The 18,640-nt window shown below is 42.9% G+C and overlaps 1 protein-coding gene across 2 annotated transcripts in view; it reads right to left on the bottom strand.

Annotated features, from left to right (window-relative positions):
- The window catches only part of LARS1 (leucyl-tRNA synthetase 1), a 30,383-nt gene extending 12,403 nt beyond the window's left edge, over positions 1–17,980 (bottom strand). Inside the window, exons 1-21 of one of the 2 annotated variants that reach the window (XM_074838337.1) lie at positions 17,953–17,980; positions 16,499–16,617; positions 13,320–13,407; positions 12,579–12,659; positions 11,996–12,136; positions 10,723–10,884; positions 9,796–9,908; positions 9,330–9,393; positions 8,727–8,794; positions 8,151–8,376; positions 6,996–7,083; positions 6,816–6,892; positions 6,096–6,149; positions 4,997–5,137; positions 4,226–4,303; positions 3,213–3,298; positions 3,055–3,120; positions 2,876–2,958; positions 2,201–2,339; positions 1,497–1,709; positions 38–95 (exon numbers count right to left, since the gene is read on the bottom strand). In XM_074838337.1, the coding sequence (XP_074694438.1) occupies positions 38–95; positions 1,497–1,709; positions 2,201–2,339; positions 2,876–2,958; positions 3,055–3,120; positions 3,213–3,298; positions 4,226–4,303; positions 4,997–5,137; positions 6,096–6,149; positions 6,816–6,892; positions 6,996–7,083; positions 8,151–8,376; positions 8,727–8,794; positions 9,330–9,393; positions 9,796–9,908; positions 10,723–10,884; positions 11,996–12,136; positions 12,579–12,659; positions 13,320–13,407; positions 16,499–16,617; positions 17,953–17,958 (2,151 nt within the window). In that variant the 5' untranslated portion in view covers positions 17,959–17,980. Of the gene's footprint in view, positions 1–37; positions 96–1,496; positions 1,710–2,200; positions 2,340–2,875; positions 2,959–3,054; positions 3,121–3,212; positions 3,299–4,225; positions 4,304–4,996; positions 5,138–6,095; positions 6,150–6,815; positions 6,893–6,995; positions 7,084–8,150; positions 8,377–8,726; positions 8,795–9,329; positions 9,394–9,795; positions 9,909–10,722; positions 10,885–11,995; positions 12,137–12,578; positions 12,660–13,319; positions 13,408–16,498; positions 16,618–16,935; positions 17,721–17,952 lie in introns of those variants that run through there. The other variant, XM_074838336.1, reaches the window with a different exon arrangement.
- Positions 17,981–18,640: the final 660 nt, after the last annotated feature.

The raw sequence follows: 18,640 nt of genomic DNA, 5'->3' as shown, positions 1-18,640 counted from the left end.
CCACAAAAGCCATCCCATACATGAAACCTCACCGTACCTTTTCAGAATTGAGGAGGAGATGTCCATTTGCTCTCACAGCTACTGGCCATTTTTCTCTGAAGACAAGATACAAAGCATTTGGCAAAGTAAAATACATTTTCTCTTAAAAAAAGAACAAACATTTTATGTTCCAGTTTGGGATGAACACCTTAAGTGGAATTTTCAAAAAACATCAAGGGGGTGTCTTAAAAAAATTAAGAAGTGTCTTTGAAGATGAAAAGAACTACAGTGTAAGGGCTAGGGATTATCACTGCTGAATGCAAAGCAGGGAGCACTGCACCGACAACTACACTTCATTCACCCCACCTCCCTCTGCCCAGCTGCGTTTCACTGAAAGGCCAGGGACTGGCACTGCCCAACACCCGACAGAGCCAGGGCCCATAGTTCTCTACCAACAGAGGAAGCAGATAGCAAATTCCCCACCATCATCTTCATTACACATCAGAAAACAGCTTTTCCTAAATATAGTTTTATACAACTCCTAAACAGAGGTTGAAGGGAATGCACACATAGTATCCGCATGCACAGAATGACATCCTTCTAAAAGCACCGTGTGACTGGCAAAGATCCCCAACCTGTACTGCACAGTCCATGGGAGTATATACGTGCTGTTTTAACAATCCTTGAGAAGTAATTAAGAAAACTTTATTATCATTAAGACACTTAAAATCTCAGTGCAGAAATACAATGCAACACTGGAAAATCCGTAGGAGATATTTACAGAAGACATTTGACTTTTATAAAAAACAGGCCAAAGAAAGCTAAAGTTAAATTTTTTTCTCCACTTCTGTACATTGGCTTTTTCATGTGGCTACCTGAGCATTTCATGCCTCCACAGACAGCTAAAACAAATGGAAAATAGCATCAAACACCACAACTCCAACATCAGCTGCATTCGGATTTAGCTCTAGATGCTGCTACTCAGTATTCTCTCCACTCCCAAAGGAGGAAAAACCCTAAAGATACACCAACACTGTTTCAGTATGTTTTTACACATATCCTCCAAAGCAGCACCAAGCCAAGGTTCTGTTTCGTTAGGACCTATAAACCCTTCGGTTTGCTCTAAAGCTGAGAGGAACTGCCAAGTCACCCATGCTACATGCTAGAATTCCAGTGGTCAGAGCAGACAAGCTTTCAGCAAGTCAGCTGAAGTCGTGTTATGCAGTTAGATAACAGTTTTGCTTTAAATACTGTTTTAGAATTTGTATGCAAGAATCTTACATCTTAAAATCTTTAAGGGATTCTAGAAAAAAACAGGGAAAATAATGGTAAGCAGACTTCAATGTCAATAACTTCTACTACAGACAACTGTAACAAAGCAGTAATGTGAAAGAATACATCTCCAGCTGAATTCTGAATATCCTACAGTCCCAAAGAGACATTATCAAATGCACCAGCACTACAAACTCTCCAGCTTTATCTCCTGCACACCGGTTTGGTGTTATCTCCAAACTCACCTTTGATCTGACCACATAGCCACATGGTTATAGAGGTAGTACGACAGATGATTTGGAACAAGATCTTTGCCAGAAACTCTGAGATCCACAGGATACCAAAATTCAAACTCCTCCTTTAGCTTGTCCAACTTTTCTCTTGGAATCTCTGTTTTAGGAAATGGAGCTGCCTTGAAGAAGATGTAATCCCAAACTTCTTTGCTCATTTGGTGTGCCCTGCACAGAATTAGTCCCATATCGAGATATCAGTCACAGTTCCTCCTGCACTCCACAGCATTTTGTGTAAGACAGCTTAGAACTGTTGATTCATTCTCCCAACATATTCCATTCGATAAGCAAACATGGACAAGGAGTGCCAAGGTACTTTGACTACGATCAGATGAGTCCAACATCAGAAACAAAATCAAAGTGCTGAAACCACTCACTCAAAAACACCTGGCAAGGACCATTTCAAGGCAAGTCCAACAAATATTAAAAAAAGGCGATTTACTCTGCATACAGTTTGCTTTCAGGGACATTCCTCCTCTCTCTCTGCCCACCATACTCCCTTCTCTTTCCTTATTTCCCTTCTGCAGATTTGCTGTAACTTAGCTAACAGCAGATTAAGTTTTAACAACAAAAGCAAAGAACCAGCCTCCTTGGCAAGTCTTTGTCAAGAAGAACTCAGGAGACAAGCACACCGAAACCAACTGACCCACCCTCCTTACCTGATGCCCAGAGGAGATTCTCCTTGGCCCCTCAGGTTCCCTCCCTGCAGCAGGTGAGCCACCGTGTAAAAGGCCATGTAGATAGTTGAGTCGGAGAGAGACTCAATCAGCCACTGCTCGTCCCAGGGCAGCCGGGTACCTAGCAGAGATCGACACAGTCACAACCACCCCTCTACAGCACGACACTCAAGCACACATAAGCACTTTAGGACTTCCAGTGGAACATATATATATGCAAGTACTCATGCTTATCCTTAACACAACTGTCAAACAAATCTCAGCTAATTATAATTTGCTGTGTATTATAATGCAGTTATAACAGCTGTCCCATGTCACAGGCCACACAAGATGAAGGCTAGTCAGAATTTAAGGAGAACACCCAAGAAACGGTATTAGTTCCTTCTTCTGGGGTCCCTTCCAAATCAATGACCCAGGCAAAAAGCTACAGAGATGCTGCACAGAATCACTGTAGTCATGCAAAAGTAAAATTACCCCAGCCACATGTGTTTTCAAGAAAGTGCCTTCTCTGGGATGCTGGGGCAAGACATGAGTTGGAATAATCGTTCTACACTTACCTACACCACTCTGGATTCTAGATAGCACTTAAGCCTTCCAAATGAAGGGATGAGTACCATCCTCATGAAGCACTGAGTGAGAAAGGAGTGGTTTGCCTACCTAAGCCATACGTCCTGGAGCATGCATGCTCTTGTAGCCAACCTAAAGTAGCTTCAAAATTCCTCCTAGTCTCTTCACAAAACCTGTAAGAAATAACCTGTTATTCCTCACAGCCCTCCTAGACCACCACCAGCAGCAGCAGGCGATCACTCCCCTTTACAACCGCTTTCCTAACTTACGTCTCTAGATGTTTCAAGCACTCCGATGCCTGTTTCTTCCAGTTCACTTCACCGTAATCTAAATACCTACGGTCAGGAAAAGTTTACTGTAATAAAGCAATCCACAAGTAGGATATAACTTGGCAGTAACTTTGTAACTACAGTTTTACTTCACTCACCACTGGTCACAAAGGGCCACAACACATTCATCAGCGGACCTCGATGTAACTTGTTTCTCAGGCTCCATATAAATCATGGCTTCATCCTAAGTGTTGAAAGGGCAATAAAAGCTAAGATTTAAGAACTCAGAAAGTCTTCAAAATCCTCACATCTTGCTAAAAAACATCCTCTCCATTCTAATCTGTTTTACAGCATTTATTGCGTGGCTTTCATCACTGCACAGGCTCTTTGCCTCAGTATTCACTCTAGCAAAATGAGGGCAACACTTGACTATGTACTTCTCTGAGGTATCAGTTCACATAATTTTGTAAAGAATGTCTCCATGCATGACAAAAAGGAGGACAGAACACAAAATATTACTCATTGACTATGCCCCTATTGATTCAAACAGTTACTAGAAAACCCTGGAGGACAGAAGGAGGGAGGAAGGTTACAAAAAATAGAACAGTGAGCTTTAATTCTACCTTCACACACCACATATTCTGATGCAGAATCAAGTGTTGTATTACAACCTGACCATAACCATGTTGCAACAAGGGAATATTGACTAAATAACTGAAGCGTCTCCCACTTACAGTCCTCACCAGGAAAATCTTGTTAGAGAGATGCCATGATCATTGTTCATTTAGTACTCCCTTCTCTGCACGATGAACCCCAGAAACGGGGTGTTTGCACATCACAGATGTCCTCTATTGGCAGGCTTGAAAAACACCGACCACTCGGATCCCCCACTTGCTGTATCTTCCCAACTATACCAAAGGTTAAATCAGACCACCAAAATATTTCCTAGACAAGGTGACAGGATGAAGCAGGGAATAAGAGGTCCCTATTAAGCTATTCATCCCACTCAGTCCCAGAACATAAGGTCCTCCTTTTAACAGTATTTCGTAGTGATCCAGAGCACCACTGAGAGAACCACAGAACCAAAACAGAGGCTTCTTTAGCAACTCTGCTACTGTGAAAAGGACAAAATGGATCATTTAGGAGAAGCTGTGTGCATACTACCACATACATTATCCACCATCATCTTCTGAATACATTTCTTGACATCTTGAACCTTTTGTCCTTTGAATCCATCCACCAACATTACCTGTAAAAGATGGGTCACAGGAGTTTTATTTTTTAAATTAACAAGAAAGAGATGTAGTAGCTCTTTAGATCAACATAAAGTAACAGTTACTGCAATCTTTGACATGAAAAAAGAATAAAGGGGTTTTTTTCATTAAAATACAGTCATCCTTATCCAAAATGAATGTGTATACATGTCAGCATGCACACAGGCAATCAAACACAGATATTCAGAAATCAAAATTGTTGCCAGCTTATACAAAAACAGCTGAGGAATACATCACAGCAAACCACTACACAAGTAAAGACAGGAGGGGAAAAACAAAACAAAACCACCAACAACAAACACACACCCAAAAAAACCCAAACACACCCCACACCAACAGGTTGCTCTTTTCATACCAGTTTCCAAATCAATACTTGTAACAAAACTGACCAACTCCCCAGGAGGTGATCACTTGATAGGAAATCAGATTATAAATCTCAGTTTGCAGTCATAGATTACTCTATTCTCTTTCTTCAGTTCTACATAACTGCAGAACCTGACTGCAGCAGAAGTCTAAACAAAAAGTGGTCTGGGAAAAAAAGAAAAAAACTTCCCTCTTCCATGCAGGTTTTTGTTGCATTGTTTTTTTAAGTCTTTATCTTTACATACTTTTTTTTCTCCTACTCAAACTCAGCAAGAAAACACTTCTCGAAATCTTTTACTACTTACTCCCTCATAAAATGCTTTCAGGTACACTCTCTCCTTGGCCTCAGCAAGCTTCTCCCTGTCATTCTGGCTCTGGATTTTGAGTTCGTCACAGACTGATTGAGCACAAAGGTTGCCATAGCCTGGGATCTCAATGATGGGCACCTGAGAATTAAAAAAACTGTGTCAGATATTCAGTTCAAATTATCTCAGTGTCAAAATCTACACAAAGATTTGTTTCCCGGATTTCACAAGCTTCACTAGAAGGGATGCATTGAAGGAAACACAGACAAGTATATTTATGGTTTGCAGTCCCCAGGCTGACAGGTGAGTCTGAACCAGGGATTATGAAGGGGGAAACAGCAGTCATTACTCGTTACCTGACAGCATTTGTGCTGCGTGGGCCAAAAGCAGTGTTAGCCAAAGAACCCTGACGGCAGCAGAAGCAGGTGCCAGGGCTATGTCAGACCTCTGCTGTATTGTGCTACTCTGCACATCTGCAGTGTCTAACGCTGACCAAGTTACACAGGACTTACACAGCATTAGTGCAATTCCACTCATCAAATCACCAGTTCCCATCAGTGCCCTCCTATGAGCCATAACCCAGCTGCACTTCCCGAGGTGACACCAGGCCCAGGCCCTACCAGGACTGAAGTCAGCCCGGGGGAGCGAGGGTAACACAGAGTATCAGGTGGCCTCCCCTGTAACCTCTGTTTTCTAACAAAAACTGATTCAGCCAGGAGTCTGCGTTAACAGTAAGGGACTTGAGCTCTTTGCATAGAACAGATACAATAATAATCTGGATGCTAAGGCTGTAAAATTTTCATCAACCAAAAAGTTATCGGTATGATGCAATCCATTCTCCAAAATAGGAATTCCCACAAAAATTAATACTTTCCTGTATCTCTTAAGTATGGCACAGAATAACAAGTCTTGGTTGCAACCCCTCGCAGACCAAATAGTACAACTATAGCAAAACATGAAAACTTTAAACTTTACAGGTCTTTCAGCTGAGGACTTTAAACAGAGATCCTGGAAAAGGCTGGCACAGTTCTTGGTGCACTCCTCATCAGTGAATACAAAGGGACGTGTACCGCTGAAGGACACATGTGGGTGTACTTACCGGTTCAAATGGCAGCACCATTTCATCTTTGATGCCATACTTCACCCTCAAAGCCTTTGAAAGTTAGAAGAAAAAAGAATGCGATGTGGATAGAAGAAAAATGTTCTAGATTTAAAGGTTTTTATGCATTCATAAGGTCTTTTTGTACATAATATTTTATTATAAAGCAGACAAAGCCACTTCTCTGCCTTATCACCATTTCTCACACCAGAGTTTAATCCCCATCTCATTTCCAGGTGATTCTTTGTCATAATTGTCTATATTTTTAAGAAGGGAAAAACCAATATTGCTCTACCCTGAAAACGAGTGGGACAAAAATTGAATAGCCAGGGATAGCTGTTCAGATGCTGATGTACTCTTGAAGCTGTAACAGGAACAGCTACTTTAAGTCTCATCTGAAATTCTTACAGAGGTCTTAATCTCATCTCTGGGAGTCATTTCCACAACAGGAATTTATTTCTATTTTACTGATACTCTCCTCTACCTTAACATGCCGCAGAAGTTACACGATTCTCATCCAAAACTCTTCTTGAAGTCTGAGCATAAACACCTATCCCAGCCCAGCTGGTTTTAACTTCATTTATTTTTAACTACCTTGATTGCAAGTTAGAGATGGCAAAACTCCAATTACAGGGAGTTTCATTTTACCCACTGGATATCCACTTTTGACCCTCCACACTATGGAAAGGAAACAAACAGAAGCAGTTCAGTTAAACCAACCTGTTTTTTTTTCAAATCTCTCAGGGCTGCAATGTCATCCGGAGAATCAGAGGGAACACTTGTTACCACTCCAGTTCCTTGACAAACAAAAAGATACAGCAGGTAACAAGATTAGTCAACACGTACTGAGTGCACAGTGCACATCAAACAGGCTTTGGCAAGACACTATTGTCGAGTTACCTTTATCTTCCTTGATTGTGAGCATGGGAAGGACATATATAACTCTGTAGGTGGTGAGAGGCGCTGAGAGCGCAGCGCCAAGAATCTCCTATGCAGGACAAAGGAATATCATTACAATAAATAGCACTTTTTCAGACTAGCTGAATAGCCTTTAAATTTGCTGGCATTCCTTACATATTACAAACAAATAAATTGGAATATATATAGTTAGACTAGGAGAAAATACATATGAAAAGCAAGTGTGTACCGTTTGAGACAGTATATGAACTACTGGCAGAAAAGTCAAATGCCAGACAATATAAAGTAATTCACAGAAAGCAAAACTACTGCAGTGTAGAGTTGGAAAAAGATAGTAAACAGCAGAACAGTTTGTCTCCAAGTATCTGAAGCACATCACCATCAAGACAGGAATGAATTGGGAAGCTAGTGTCAAAAGCCAGATTAAACAAAGGCAGGAAAAACATATTGTCAAGACCATTTATGCACTGACAAGAGGTAGTCTAGATGTTGCATTTGTCTTCTACCTCTCTAATTGGCTTGAATTCACATCATGTCTACTAGCAAAGAAACAAAAACTTTTCTACTTCACCCTTCAAAGCAGGATGAAGAAAGATGGTGACAAGTTTTAGTGAATGGAGACAGAGTGATGTAAACAGCATGAAGATGCTTTGCATTAGGATGGACAAATGCCACTAGCCACACCTACTCAAAGCACAGAACTTATGGATAGTAAATATCAAACCCACTAATGTTCAACTACTAAGCTAAGAAATTTCAGCATCAGCAAAAAGCCCTCTTCATATCATCCTTTCTAGCTATTTCTTTTTTCTGTCCCTTTCCATTCCTCGTAGAGGAGTCATCGCTCTTCCCAGCGCCTCTAAAAATGCCACCTAAAACCATTCGTTCACCGAGTAATGCTAAGGCAACAGCAATGCATTTGTCCACAGGTAAGTGCATCAGGTTAATCTCCCAGCAGCAGTTGTAGCTCGGCTGCCAAGGAACCTCTCTTCTGATCGCTTGCTTAGTCACTAAACACTCCAAAGTTCTTGTAATAGCTCCTCTATTTTCTTTATCAGTAGAATTCTACCCCCACCTTTGTAAGCATAACCTTCCCAGGAACAGACAAGCCTGGCCAGCAAGCTGCAAGACGCTTACTTCTCCCATCAGCTCCTTGACAACAGGTACGACTCCATTATCTTTTGTAAAGCCCTGGTAGGACATATTCCTGGCAGCTCTTTGGGTACAGATAAAAATATCCCCAGTCACAGTTTCAAAGCCGATGTACTTCATATCTGGGCGAACCCAGCAGTTAGTCTGTCCAAACATGGTCTCTGGTCTGAGCGTAGCAGCCACCAAGAAGATATTTTTTCCTCTTAAGCCACTGGGGGGAAAAAAGTATTTTAGAAGTCACCAAAATAAAAACATTCAGGGTAATACAGAACATGCTTTTAAGCTAATATGAACTTTTAAGTAACATTTCCTAAGGGATGAAAGTGGGTCATTAAGTTCTTTGCGGGTTTTTCATTTTCTTTTTTTTTTTTTTTTTTAAATTCCGACTTGAGTTCCACACAGCCTAGTGAATATACAAGCTCAAAACAGAGACCAAGTCTTTGAAGTGACAGAAGTAACAGGGTGAAACTAAATTCTATTAGGCAAAACAGACTGTCTAATTTCATGGTCACTTCTGGCCATAAGATAGAACCTATTTGCCATTACAAATTCAAGACCTACCTTAATTTTGCAGGATAAGGATCCAACACCTTCATTTTTATTAGCGTATATTCTTGAGGCCCGACACCCTACAATTCACAAACAATGCAGCAATCAATACATAACATTGACTCAAGCAGTAAAGAAAATAAATCCTATTCGGTAGGAACCTAACCCAAATGCTCTTTAAGGCACTGACGCTTTCTTCAAAGTAAATCGTATTTCCATTGATACAAATGGCTGTGCACTAAAATGCAGACCAGAGAGAGACATTATACTTTATTCCTGTGTCCAAAAATTTACTCATCACTGCCACTATCTCAGCAACGTACAAGTTAGTAACAGCTGATTTGTTGTTTCAACAGATAGAAAATGATAGGATGTAGTGATGCTGCTGGCACAAATTGCCAAATAATCATAGAAAACAGCTGCAGTGGAAAATACTATGCACAGTTCAAGACAAATATTCTCAATAGAGGAGCTCATTCAATCTTCACACTTACTGACAACTGAGAACCAATAACTCTATGTACAATATACATTTTGCTCCAAGATACAATTTATTTTTTCATTCAGAATTTAAGATCATAGGCAATACATAAAAACGTCCATTAAAAATACTACCTCTCCTGTTTGCCTGTCATGATCCATGCAAGGCTGTCCATCTTTTGGAGAATAAATTGTGTATCTAGAAAAAGGTATGTTTTCATTTAGTAGCAAATACAACAACATGTAGACCAAGAGAGGGAAAAAAATTTTTTATGAAAAACAGACCTCTTAATGGTATTTTCATATTTTGCGTAAATCTGTTTGCACCAACGCAAACGTTCAGTTTTTGCAAGAGCTTTCAGTACTGGCCCTATTTCGCTTTGAGTTGGCACCCATGAAAAAACTAAAACAGGCACACAATCTCACGCACTTTGCTGGCACAATAAATACACTACCATGTCTAGTGGAGCATGGAAATGAAAGGATTCCAGTTTAATGTGAGTTATAAGCATGTTCTAGACACCTGTCACAGGGCTCTGTCTTTGGTAAAGCTGAGCTTATCCATATTCACAATAAACTCAGAGTGGAGTGGCAAGCTTACCGTTTCCCAAACTTAATTTTATTTCTTTCCTTTAATGTAAGAAATTGCCATCGTACAAAGGAATCATAATAAGGATTAACATCTGTAGTAATGAAAGAACGGCGCCAATCCACCTGGAAATGCATAAGAGTCTCTGGTAAGTAAATACAATAAAGAAATTCAAGGAACCTCACAATAGCAAAACTATTCATTTTAAAAATAAAAAGAAGTTTCTCTCCAAAAAGGTAATGCAAGTACATATCACACAAAGGGTCCATGCTTAAAAACATAACTATGAATAAAACATAGCTGCCCCTTCCCTGGGAGGGCTCAAGGCCAGGTTGGACGGGGCTTTGGGCAACCTGGGCTAGTGGAAGGTGTCCCTGCCTGGGGCAGGGGGTGGGACTGGATGGGCTTTAAGGTCCCTCCCAACCCAAACCCTCCCGTGCAGTCTGTATGTGCACTCTCTTTCAGAGCCGAGATGTCAAAGACCCGAGGGCCCCGTCCGCTGGCGACGAATTTCAAAGATTTTGTAGCAGTTTTAACCAACCACTCAAGCTAAATTTCAGCACTGCCTTGTCTTTATTTTTTAAAATCTGCTGTCAGTAGCACAAGCATCTTTATCTAACACCACGTCATTACTCTTCCTAAAACTACAGAACAGTTATCCAATATGGAAACCTGAAGTGAAAGTCATAATTCCTTTATTCAATTGTTGTTCCCAGTCGTGAACATTGCATAGGGTATAAGCGCTATGTAAGAAAGTGCTTAATTATCACCCAAGACTATTAAAAGGTTAAATTAATAATTCCATAAATATGAGAAACATTTCTAGAATAATGATGTTATCATCCAGAAAGTCTCAAAGGAGAAGTAGCATATTCTTACACATACACCACCACAAGTGCAGCTGCTCTCACAACGGAGTTTTGGATCTCATACGGTTACCTTCAATCCCATGCTTTTCAGATCCTGGACAGCAAGGGGAGGGAAATACTCCAGCCAATGCTCAGCCTCAGAAAAACTGACTACTTCTTCATCAGAGAGACCCAAAGACTTCATGATTCCCCACTGGTACTTGGAGGAGCCAGTCTTGGCAACAGCCTTACTCTGAAAGGACAACTGCGATTAGGAGAAAGTGTGCGTCCTCGTGTTCACGATAGCGTTATACGCTCAGGAGCAGCTTCTCTATTAATGTTACGGTTTCTATTTCCAGATCTACAAGTTAATACAAATATTCTAGCATCCTTTCTCTAGCAGTGAAGATTAATGATTAGTTTCTGAGCTACACCATTTCCGAGCTTGTATCCAGCTGTACATACACTAACCCCCCTCTTTTCAATGGCTCTGTGCTTCCACCTCCCTGATGCCCCTGCAGAAAGGGTGTGCCACGAGAGACTGGCAAGAAGTGACCTGCTCAGAGAAGGGGGGGCTTTCCCCATGAGGAGGTGGAGCAGTCCTGCACTACATCCTTGTATCGAAAACCTTTTCTGCTGTTACTTTGCTCATATTACTTTTTCCAGCTGTTGTCCTTCGAGTATCTTATGTCCATACCCAACAGCAACTTACTACCCCCAAGAGCAGCAAGGTCACATCTTCCATCGATGTTGAGCAGACAGAACCCCACATCTAAGGCTTCCAGTGTGACCACCTCTTTAGCATAAATAATATACACAACATATCTCTAAATTCTTCCTAGACTTGATTCTTTTCCTTCTTCTGTGATACTCCCAAAGTCATAAATCTCATTTAAATAACTGATAAGCCAAACTAGTTTGGATGACTTGACTTAGCGTATCTAGCCAGAACAGGCTAGATACCAATTTATAAGAGAATAATCAGAATAGTAGGTGTATACATCCCCTACCTCTGAGAAAGCAGGGTTATTTCCTACAACTTGTTTGTGAACGCTTTGTGCAGGGGAAAAGAAAAAAAAAAGAAAAAAATCAGAGTATTACTCTGGATGATCTCATTTTTCCCAGGAAACTATTAAACAGCGCCCCAGCTCACCACCAAGATTTCATGCATTACAATCTCTGGAACCATGCAGCTGGTGCATTTTTTTCCAGTCTACCTTAAAAGTACCCAGCTATCTTGGAAAAAACGATCAAAATATTTGTGCCACAGGTTTCTCCAAGTGCGAAGGAAGAAAAACCCATAATGCACACTTTGAAGCTTTGAGAGCACAGCTACCAATCCAGAACGTCTTTGGTTTGCTCACCTTTTTGCCTTTTGCTTTGTCTTTGATGACAATTTCTTCTTCTTTTTTAGCAGAATTTTCTTCCTCCTCCTCCTCCTCATCAGGAAATTCAGGTGGGCAGCCATATAGTTCCATTTCTCTTTTTAGCTTATCTGCACAAGCCTAAATAGTTATGAGCAGTCTATCAGCACCCTTCTGTGGCAGTGGCTTCCATCATAGCTACGGAGAGCTTTTTACTGATAACACTCTGCATTCCACTACAACGCTTTAAGCTTTTTCTGGACACTGCATTAACTTTTAGAAGATCTTGCAACCTCAAGAACGCCTGCCATGGCAGGAAGAGGTGTGCAGTGAGGATTTTCTTGCAAACGAAAAAATACAATAGGTGAACTTGGTTCTAAAGCATTTTATTTTCTAGAAAGTGATAACATACAGTTCAAGCACAACTCATCTTTACCACAGATTCAGGTTCCAAATCACACTGTCTTGATGAATTTTTGAATAGATTAACATGATGCTCACGATGGACAGTAAGCAATGCTCTTGGTAGTCGTAGGCATAAAAAAAGATTAGAAAAAGCCCTCAATAACTCAAAACATCTTACCTTTATAGGCATCCCAGTGCAGTGCAGACCAAACGGAAACAAGCAGTTCTTTCCCTTTAGCCTCTGGTACCCAACTGCAAACTATATGAAGTGGAAAAATGAAACAGAAGAAACAAGAATGGCATAAGGGTAAGCTGGCGCCCTTCTCGATAAACAGTGCAAAACCTTTTTTAACATGAAACTTCTAAAAGATAGATAAATGCAGTCAAGAGCATCCAGAAAACTAATTAACAGAAAAGGTGGTGAAACTGGATTTTGTCATCAGATCTGCCACTCCCTGGCTCCATAAGTACAAGATTTCCTAATTTTCAGGGGGCTGTTTTTGACTAGAGAAGAATGGGTGCAAAGAAAAGATCGGTTTTGTGGAATCCTATCCACTAGTACCTAAAACCTGTTAACACACAGGTAACAGAGCACAGTAGCCACAAACAAAAGAGACAGTAAGGTTTCTTGGGAAGTGTGTGCCATTTAGCAGCACCTCCTAAAAATCTTGGCAAATCTGAAAAAATGAATAGAGGAAACACCTGTGGTCTAGTCTCCTAGAATTAAAAAAGTCATGAGTGGCATTTCTCTTCAACCAGCAATATTTCCACTGAAAATATGGGAAAAAAAGAAAGTTTGAATAAGTCATTATTGAATCTATGAAGTACTTAAGAGGCACTCTTAGCTCAAACTTTAACTACAAAACTAGCATTTGTTCTAGATTAGTGTTTGAAGGTATTGGCAAAGGAAAGTTTTTACCTCGCATTTAGATAAAGAAAATGTGTGTCCCAGGTGAAGGCGGCCGTTCATGTAGGGATAAGGAAAAGTAACAAAGTACTTTCCTTGGCTGAGAAGAAATTCAAAGAATTAAAACATGTAATTAGCTTTTTAAATGACCATCAGAAGATGCACAAGTAAAACAGTTAACTGGTATGTTCACTTATTATCAGCGCACTGTGACATTAAAATAATATTTTCCCTGCCAGTAACATGAGCCTTTGATTTTAAAGAACTGGTACACTAACAGGTTTTATCACCTTCGAAATAAACAAGCAAACAAAAAGAACCCAAATGCACAAAAGAAAACATCCACCTAGGACTGACATCACAAAGAACTTTGGGAAGATGTTATATCTATTTCAAAGGTAGCAAATTCTAATCCTCCTTCTGTAAATTAATTACTGCAAAGGCTTAAAGTCATTTGTTTAATCTCCCACTGTCTGAGTTCAGACATTTTAGTGGCACACTGCAAGTAATTACTCACTTCACAGTGATATATTGTTGCACAGCGTTTTGAGTATGCCTTATATTGTTGTAACCTGACCTCTCAAAGCAACTCATGTAATATCTAGATCTTTATGACACTGCAAATTTCTGCCTCCACCTTTACTCTCTACTCTGTGCCGTGTCTTTTCCCTTCAGACACTGCCACTGATGTATAAACATGGATAAATAAAGGCCAAGTCATTTCTTTGCTTGCAAAATATTACAACTTAAGAAGCTGCCACTGGTGACACCACTTCAGTTGTTACCTTGGTTTAGTCTGACCTTCCCACACAACAAATAACTGACCTCACACTGCCAAGGTCGCTGCTGTTTCAGTCAGAGACCTCCCCAGAGGACTAAGTCCCCCTCTCCGCCGTGAAGAGCATGGGCCCCGCGGACCCGAGAGGAGCCGCACTCCCGGCACGCGAGGCACCTCCCCAGCGCCTGGCTTAAACAAGCTTCGCGGGGCTCCTCTGGGGCAGAAACACGACCAAGAGTTAAACATTTGCTCCAAATCCCGCAGCACACTGCGCCTTCCACCCCCCAGCCCTGCTCCAGCCCTCCCTCGGGGTCCTGGTGAAGGCAGCTCCGAAGCTCCACTGGCTCAGGCAGTGCCAGGGAAGCCCCTTGCGACAGACGAGGGGAGGGAACCCAACGAGGGAACCCAACGAGGGAACCCAACGAGGGAACCCAACGAGGGAACCCAAGGTTAAGGCTCAGCAGCTGCTCAGGCACCTCAGCAGAACGTACCTGCCACGCGAAGAGCAGAGCCCAAACCAGCGCTACACGTGCCCGTGACTTTAGAACCACCAACTTCAGAAAGCTGAGAACAATTATGAAGCCAGCCAGGTGCAGGAGAATTTAAGCAAAGCAATAAGCACCTTCCACAATCAACAGACAGCAGCTCCAGAATATTCTACCACAAGCCCAGAAAGCCATTATCAAAGAAAAATGTTATGTTGACCAAAACCAGCATAAGTTACAAGTAGAATACCCTATTAAAAAAAAAAATCCTTAAGAAATAAGAAAGATCAAATTCACAGCAGTTCAAATGAATTAGAAGAGGCAAATACTAAAATGGAAAGGAAAAACCCAGATAAACCTCAGTACAAATTCAAGCACAGAGATGATACCAACAAGAGGGGTTCTTCCTTTTATTTTAACAAAATAAAACAACAAAGGTGGCCCTACCACTGGCATTATTACGTGGAAACAGCAGAAAACAAGAGATGGTTCATAGTCCCTCTACAAACACAGTGAAATCACGTTAGCAGAGGAAGCTTCAAGCAAAGAAGCAAAAATACAACAAATGCAGCAACTGGAACTGAAGTTAGAGAACTTCATAGTTAATAAAAAACTTTAGATAATATTCAAAAAAATATATCAGGAACACTGTCAGCCATTAAAATAACCTGAGAAGATCTGTAGTGGAATTCCATTCTTTTTAAATAAGGGTTAGATTCTTTTCCTAGGGAATCTCCTCTAGTCCAAACAGGAATTATATCAAAGAATTTATTGAAGTCTGAGTTTTGGAAAAAGCCAACCACACTATAAGTCATCTCTCCTGGCCCATTTTCTTTGAATGACTGTGATCTTTAATAATGATACAGATATTCCTGCTCCCACTTCCTACGATTGAGTTTTGCATGAACAGCACAGATCTCTTCTAGCAGTTCCATCTACATCAGAGATTTACCAGCTCAACACAAGAAAAAACATTGTAACAAGTTTCACTTACAAGTGTTACCATAGTAACACTGAAATTTCATATTAAATTGCTCCATATTGTAAAACTGACCTACTACTTCAATTTTCAGTCAGAAACTAAATATTAATTACAGCCTTAAATTTCAACCTATAAAGTAGTGAATACTTAAAGCACAGATTGCATTCCTTTTAAGTCAAAAAAAAAAATAAAAAGAGTTCTACCACGTAAGCAAAACACCCCCACACAACAGTTTTTATTACACCTCGTAATTCAGCATTCAAATCTTCTGACCTATTTGGGTCCTTCACTTTTTACTCAGTCCTGGGACTAACTTTGCTGGAGCTGCAGACCACAGCAGAAGCGCAAACTGAAGCTCGAGGATGAAGAGGCTCACGGGACAAACCCCTGCCACACAGCTCACGTACTAAAAGCAGTCACAGCGCCTCACCCGAGGAACAGCAGCGACCACACGCCTGGCCCTCATCTACTTCTACACAAAATAAACCAGGCTGGCCTACACCAGGACCCAAAATATTTGTTTAGCAATTTTCTTTTCTCAGCGAAGCAGACCAAGGACACACCTTCCTTCAGATAAAGGAGTGGTCCTTCCTAAACAGGAGAGTAAAAGCCTCCCACTAGTAAGGGCTCAGGCATCACACCAAGAAGCCTCTTCCATGTCAAACAGTAGAAGGCACCAAAGAGAATCCATTTTGAAGATCTCAGAAGGTACTGATGCTACCAGGGAATGAGAAGAAGGCTTTCTTCATCCTATTGGAACTCAGCCAACACATGTTCACCACTGGTTCATCTTGCCAGCATATGTCAGTGCCTCCAGATGATCCATGAACACTATTTGTTCAAAACAGGCCACTTTTTTCCCCCTGGGTTTTGAAGGAAAAAAGTTCCTTTGAAAAGACATTTCAAGCAGTTCAAGATAAAAACCTGTAAAAAAATGTGATGATACCTCTTTTGGTTCTGCCCATCCGAAGCATCAATCTCAAAGATTTGCTCATCATCCCACTTTTGCTGGATCTCTTTTTCAATTTTCTTCAGGAAATCAACTTTTGCTGTCCCTTTTCGCTCCTGTTAAACAGAAAGAGAAAGAAAAGTCTGGTTGAATGGGTTAACAAATACAGAATTGTACTGTATTACAGACCACTCCTGAAGTCCTTTTGTTATGGGCATGCATTTCGCTGGACTCCGTAACACTGCAGCATAATCTCACAAGAGCATTGTTAACATGATCGATGATCAGACTGTGTAAATTTGTATCCTTGAGATTCAGCCTTCCAAAATGAGATCAAAAATCTGCAGAAAAGTGTTAACAACCTTCTTCCAAGGCAAAGGACTCTACAGTAGCCAACATAACATACACACACACTAATAAACTGACCATCTTACCAATAACTATCAAACCCAGAGGTGTCCGAGTTGAGGAGGTAGGAATGGATATAAATTGTCAAGTGAACACACCCCATGGAATTCTGTTTCTGTTCCAGACTCTTCATAAACCCCATGTAATGTTTCTTCATCTTGCTGTACATTAAGCGGGAACAGCACTTCCTACAGCAGGAGAGCCTGGCATACGAGTCTACTCTAATTGTAGTTCACAAAGAGAGCTCTTCAGGTAAAGTATTTTAAATTCCATCAGTGCTTAAACACCACCATTAATCGTTAAATATTCCTTCTCCTTATTCTTTTATCATACAACATATGGCAAGTGTTAAAGGGTACATGCACTACAGATACCACAGTCGTAAAGCCTGGCATACACAAAGTTGGAGGATTTGGTGAGGTTTTTTCCCCAAGATCAAGGCACTGCCAAGAGATGTGGGCAGAAGTTGTGCCTACCTTTGCTCATATAGGCAAAGAGAAATCTGATTAACCATAGAAGTACTACAGCAAACCTCAAAGTAACTTTACAAGGAAAGCAAGGATACTACACGAACTTAATGAAAGGTTGTAACTCATGCCAAGCACTTTAATCACCAGTCTCTCACTCCCCTGTGGCACTGAATCATTCACCTTAGCGTGGCTCGACCATTTTACCAATTATTATGCCGCCCATAGAGCCACGAAAGCAGTGCGGGCTTTCAAAGCGCGTAAGCTCCCCGGAAATACCGGCGGCGGAACCGACCCGGGAACAGGCGAAGGCAGCCGCAGAGGCTGCCCGGCCGCCGCCGCCCCAGGGGGAGGCCGGCTCTCAGGGTCGCGCCCCCCCGACCCCACACACCGCCAAGCCACTGCCCACCGGGGCGGCCGCGCTGAGGGGAGCGCGGGGAGCCCGGCACCGCCCCAGGCGAGGCGGCCGCAGCTCCCGGGCGGACCCTCCGCACAGACCCCGCGGCCCAGAGCGGGGTGCCGGGCCCGCAGCTCTTGCCCGGGCGCGCTGAGGCGCCAGCGGCCGCGCGCACTCACCGCCATGTTGCCGGGCCGCGGCGCCTGACGGGAGATGGAACCGCGCCCCGCCCCGCCGCGCGCGGCCGGGCCGGACCAAGGCGGCGGGGCGGGGCCGGGCCGGGCTGGACCAAGGCGGCGGCACGGGGGGAGGCGGCGGCGCAGCTGTAGCGCGAAGGGCTCCCGCCGCCGCCCCGCTCCCCTCCTGTGCCCGGCGGGAGCGGAGCCGCCCCGGCGCGCAGCCACAGCCCCGCTCCCAGGGCTAAGCCGGCGCCGTGGCGGGTCCGAGCAGGGGCAGGGCCGCCGGTCTGCTGGCTGGAAACGCGGCCCAGCAGCGCGGGCGCGGCGGGGCCCCGCCGGTGAGGCAGCCGGGCCGCGCCGTGCTCGCCCCGGTACAGCCCGGCGAGCCGCGGGGCCTCTGCGCACACGGAGCGGGGCCGCCGCCTCCCGCGCCCCGACCCACGGCCGGGTTTGCTAGCGCAAGGTCCCGCGGCCGCAGGGCTCCCCCTGCGGAAACCTCGAAAAAAGGGGAAAATAAAATAAATTGCCCCGCGCCGCGGAGCTCCCGCCGGGCCGCTGAGGGCGCCCAGCGACAGGCTGCCCGAGCGCCGAGCGTGCTGTCACTTTAAGAGCACCCCCAAAGATGTCGCAGTGAGGTTCATGTGCTCGCTCGACCTAGCCTGCTGGTTCTCCGCTGACCTTCGGGACG

This window comes from Strix aluco, chromosome 13, assembly GCF_031877795.1.
Source record: "Strix aluco isolate bStrAlu1 chromosome 13, bStrAlu1.hap1, whole genome shotgun sequence".
Lineage (NCBI taxonomy): Eukaryota > Metazoa > Chordata > Aves > Strigiformes > Strigidae > Strix > Strix aluco.
Note: the sequence above shows the minus strand (reverse complement) of the source record. Positions and strands in the feature narration are given on the sequence as shown.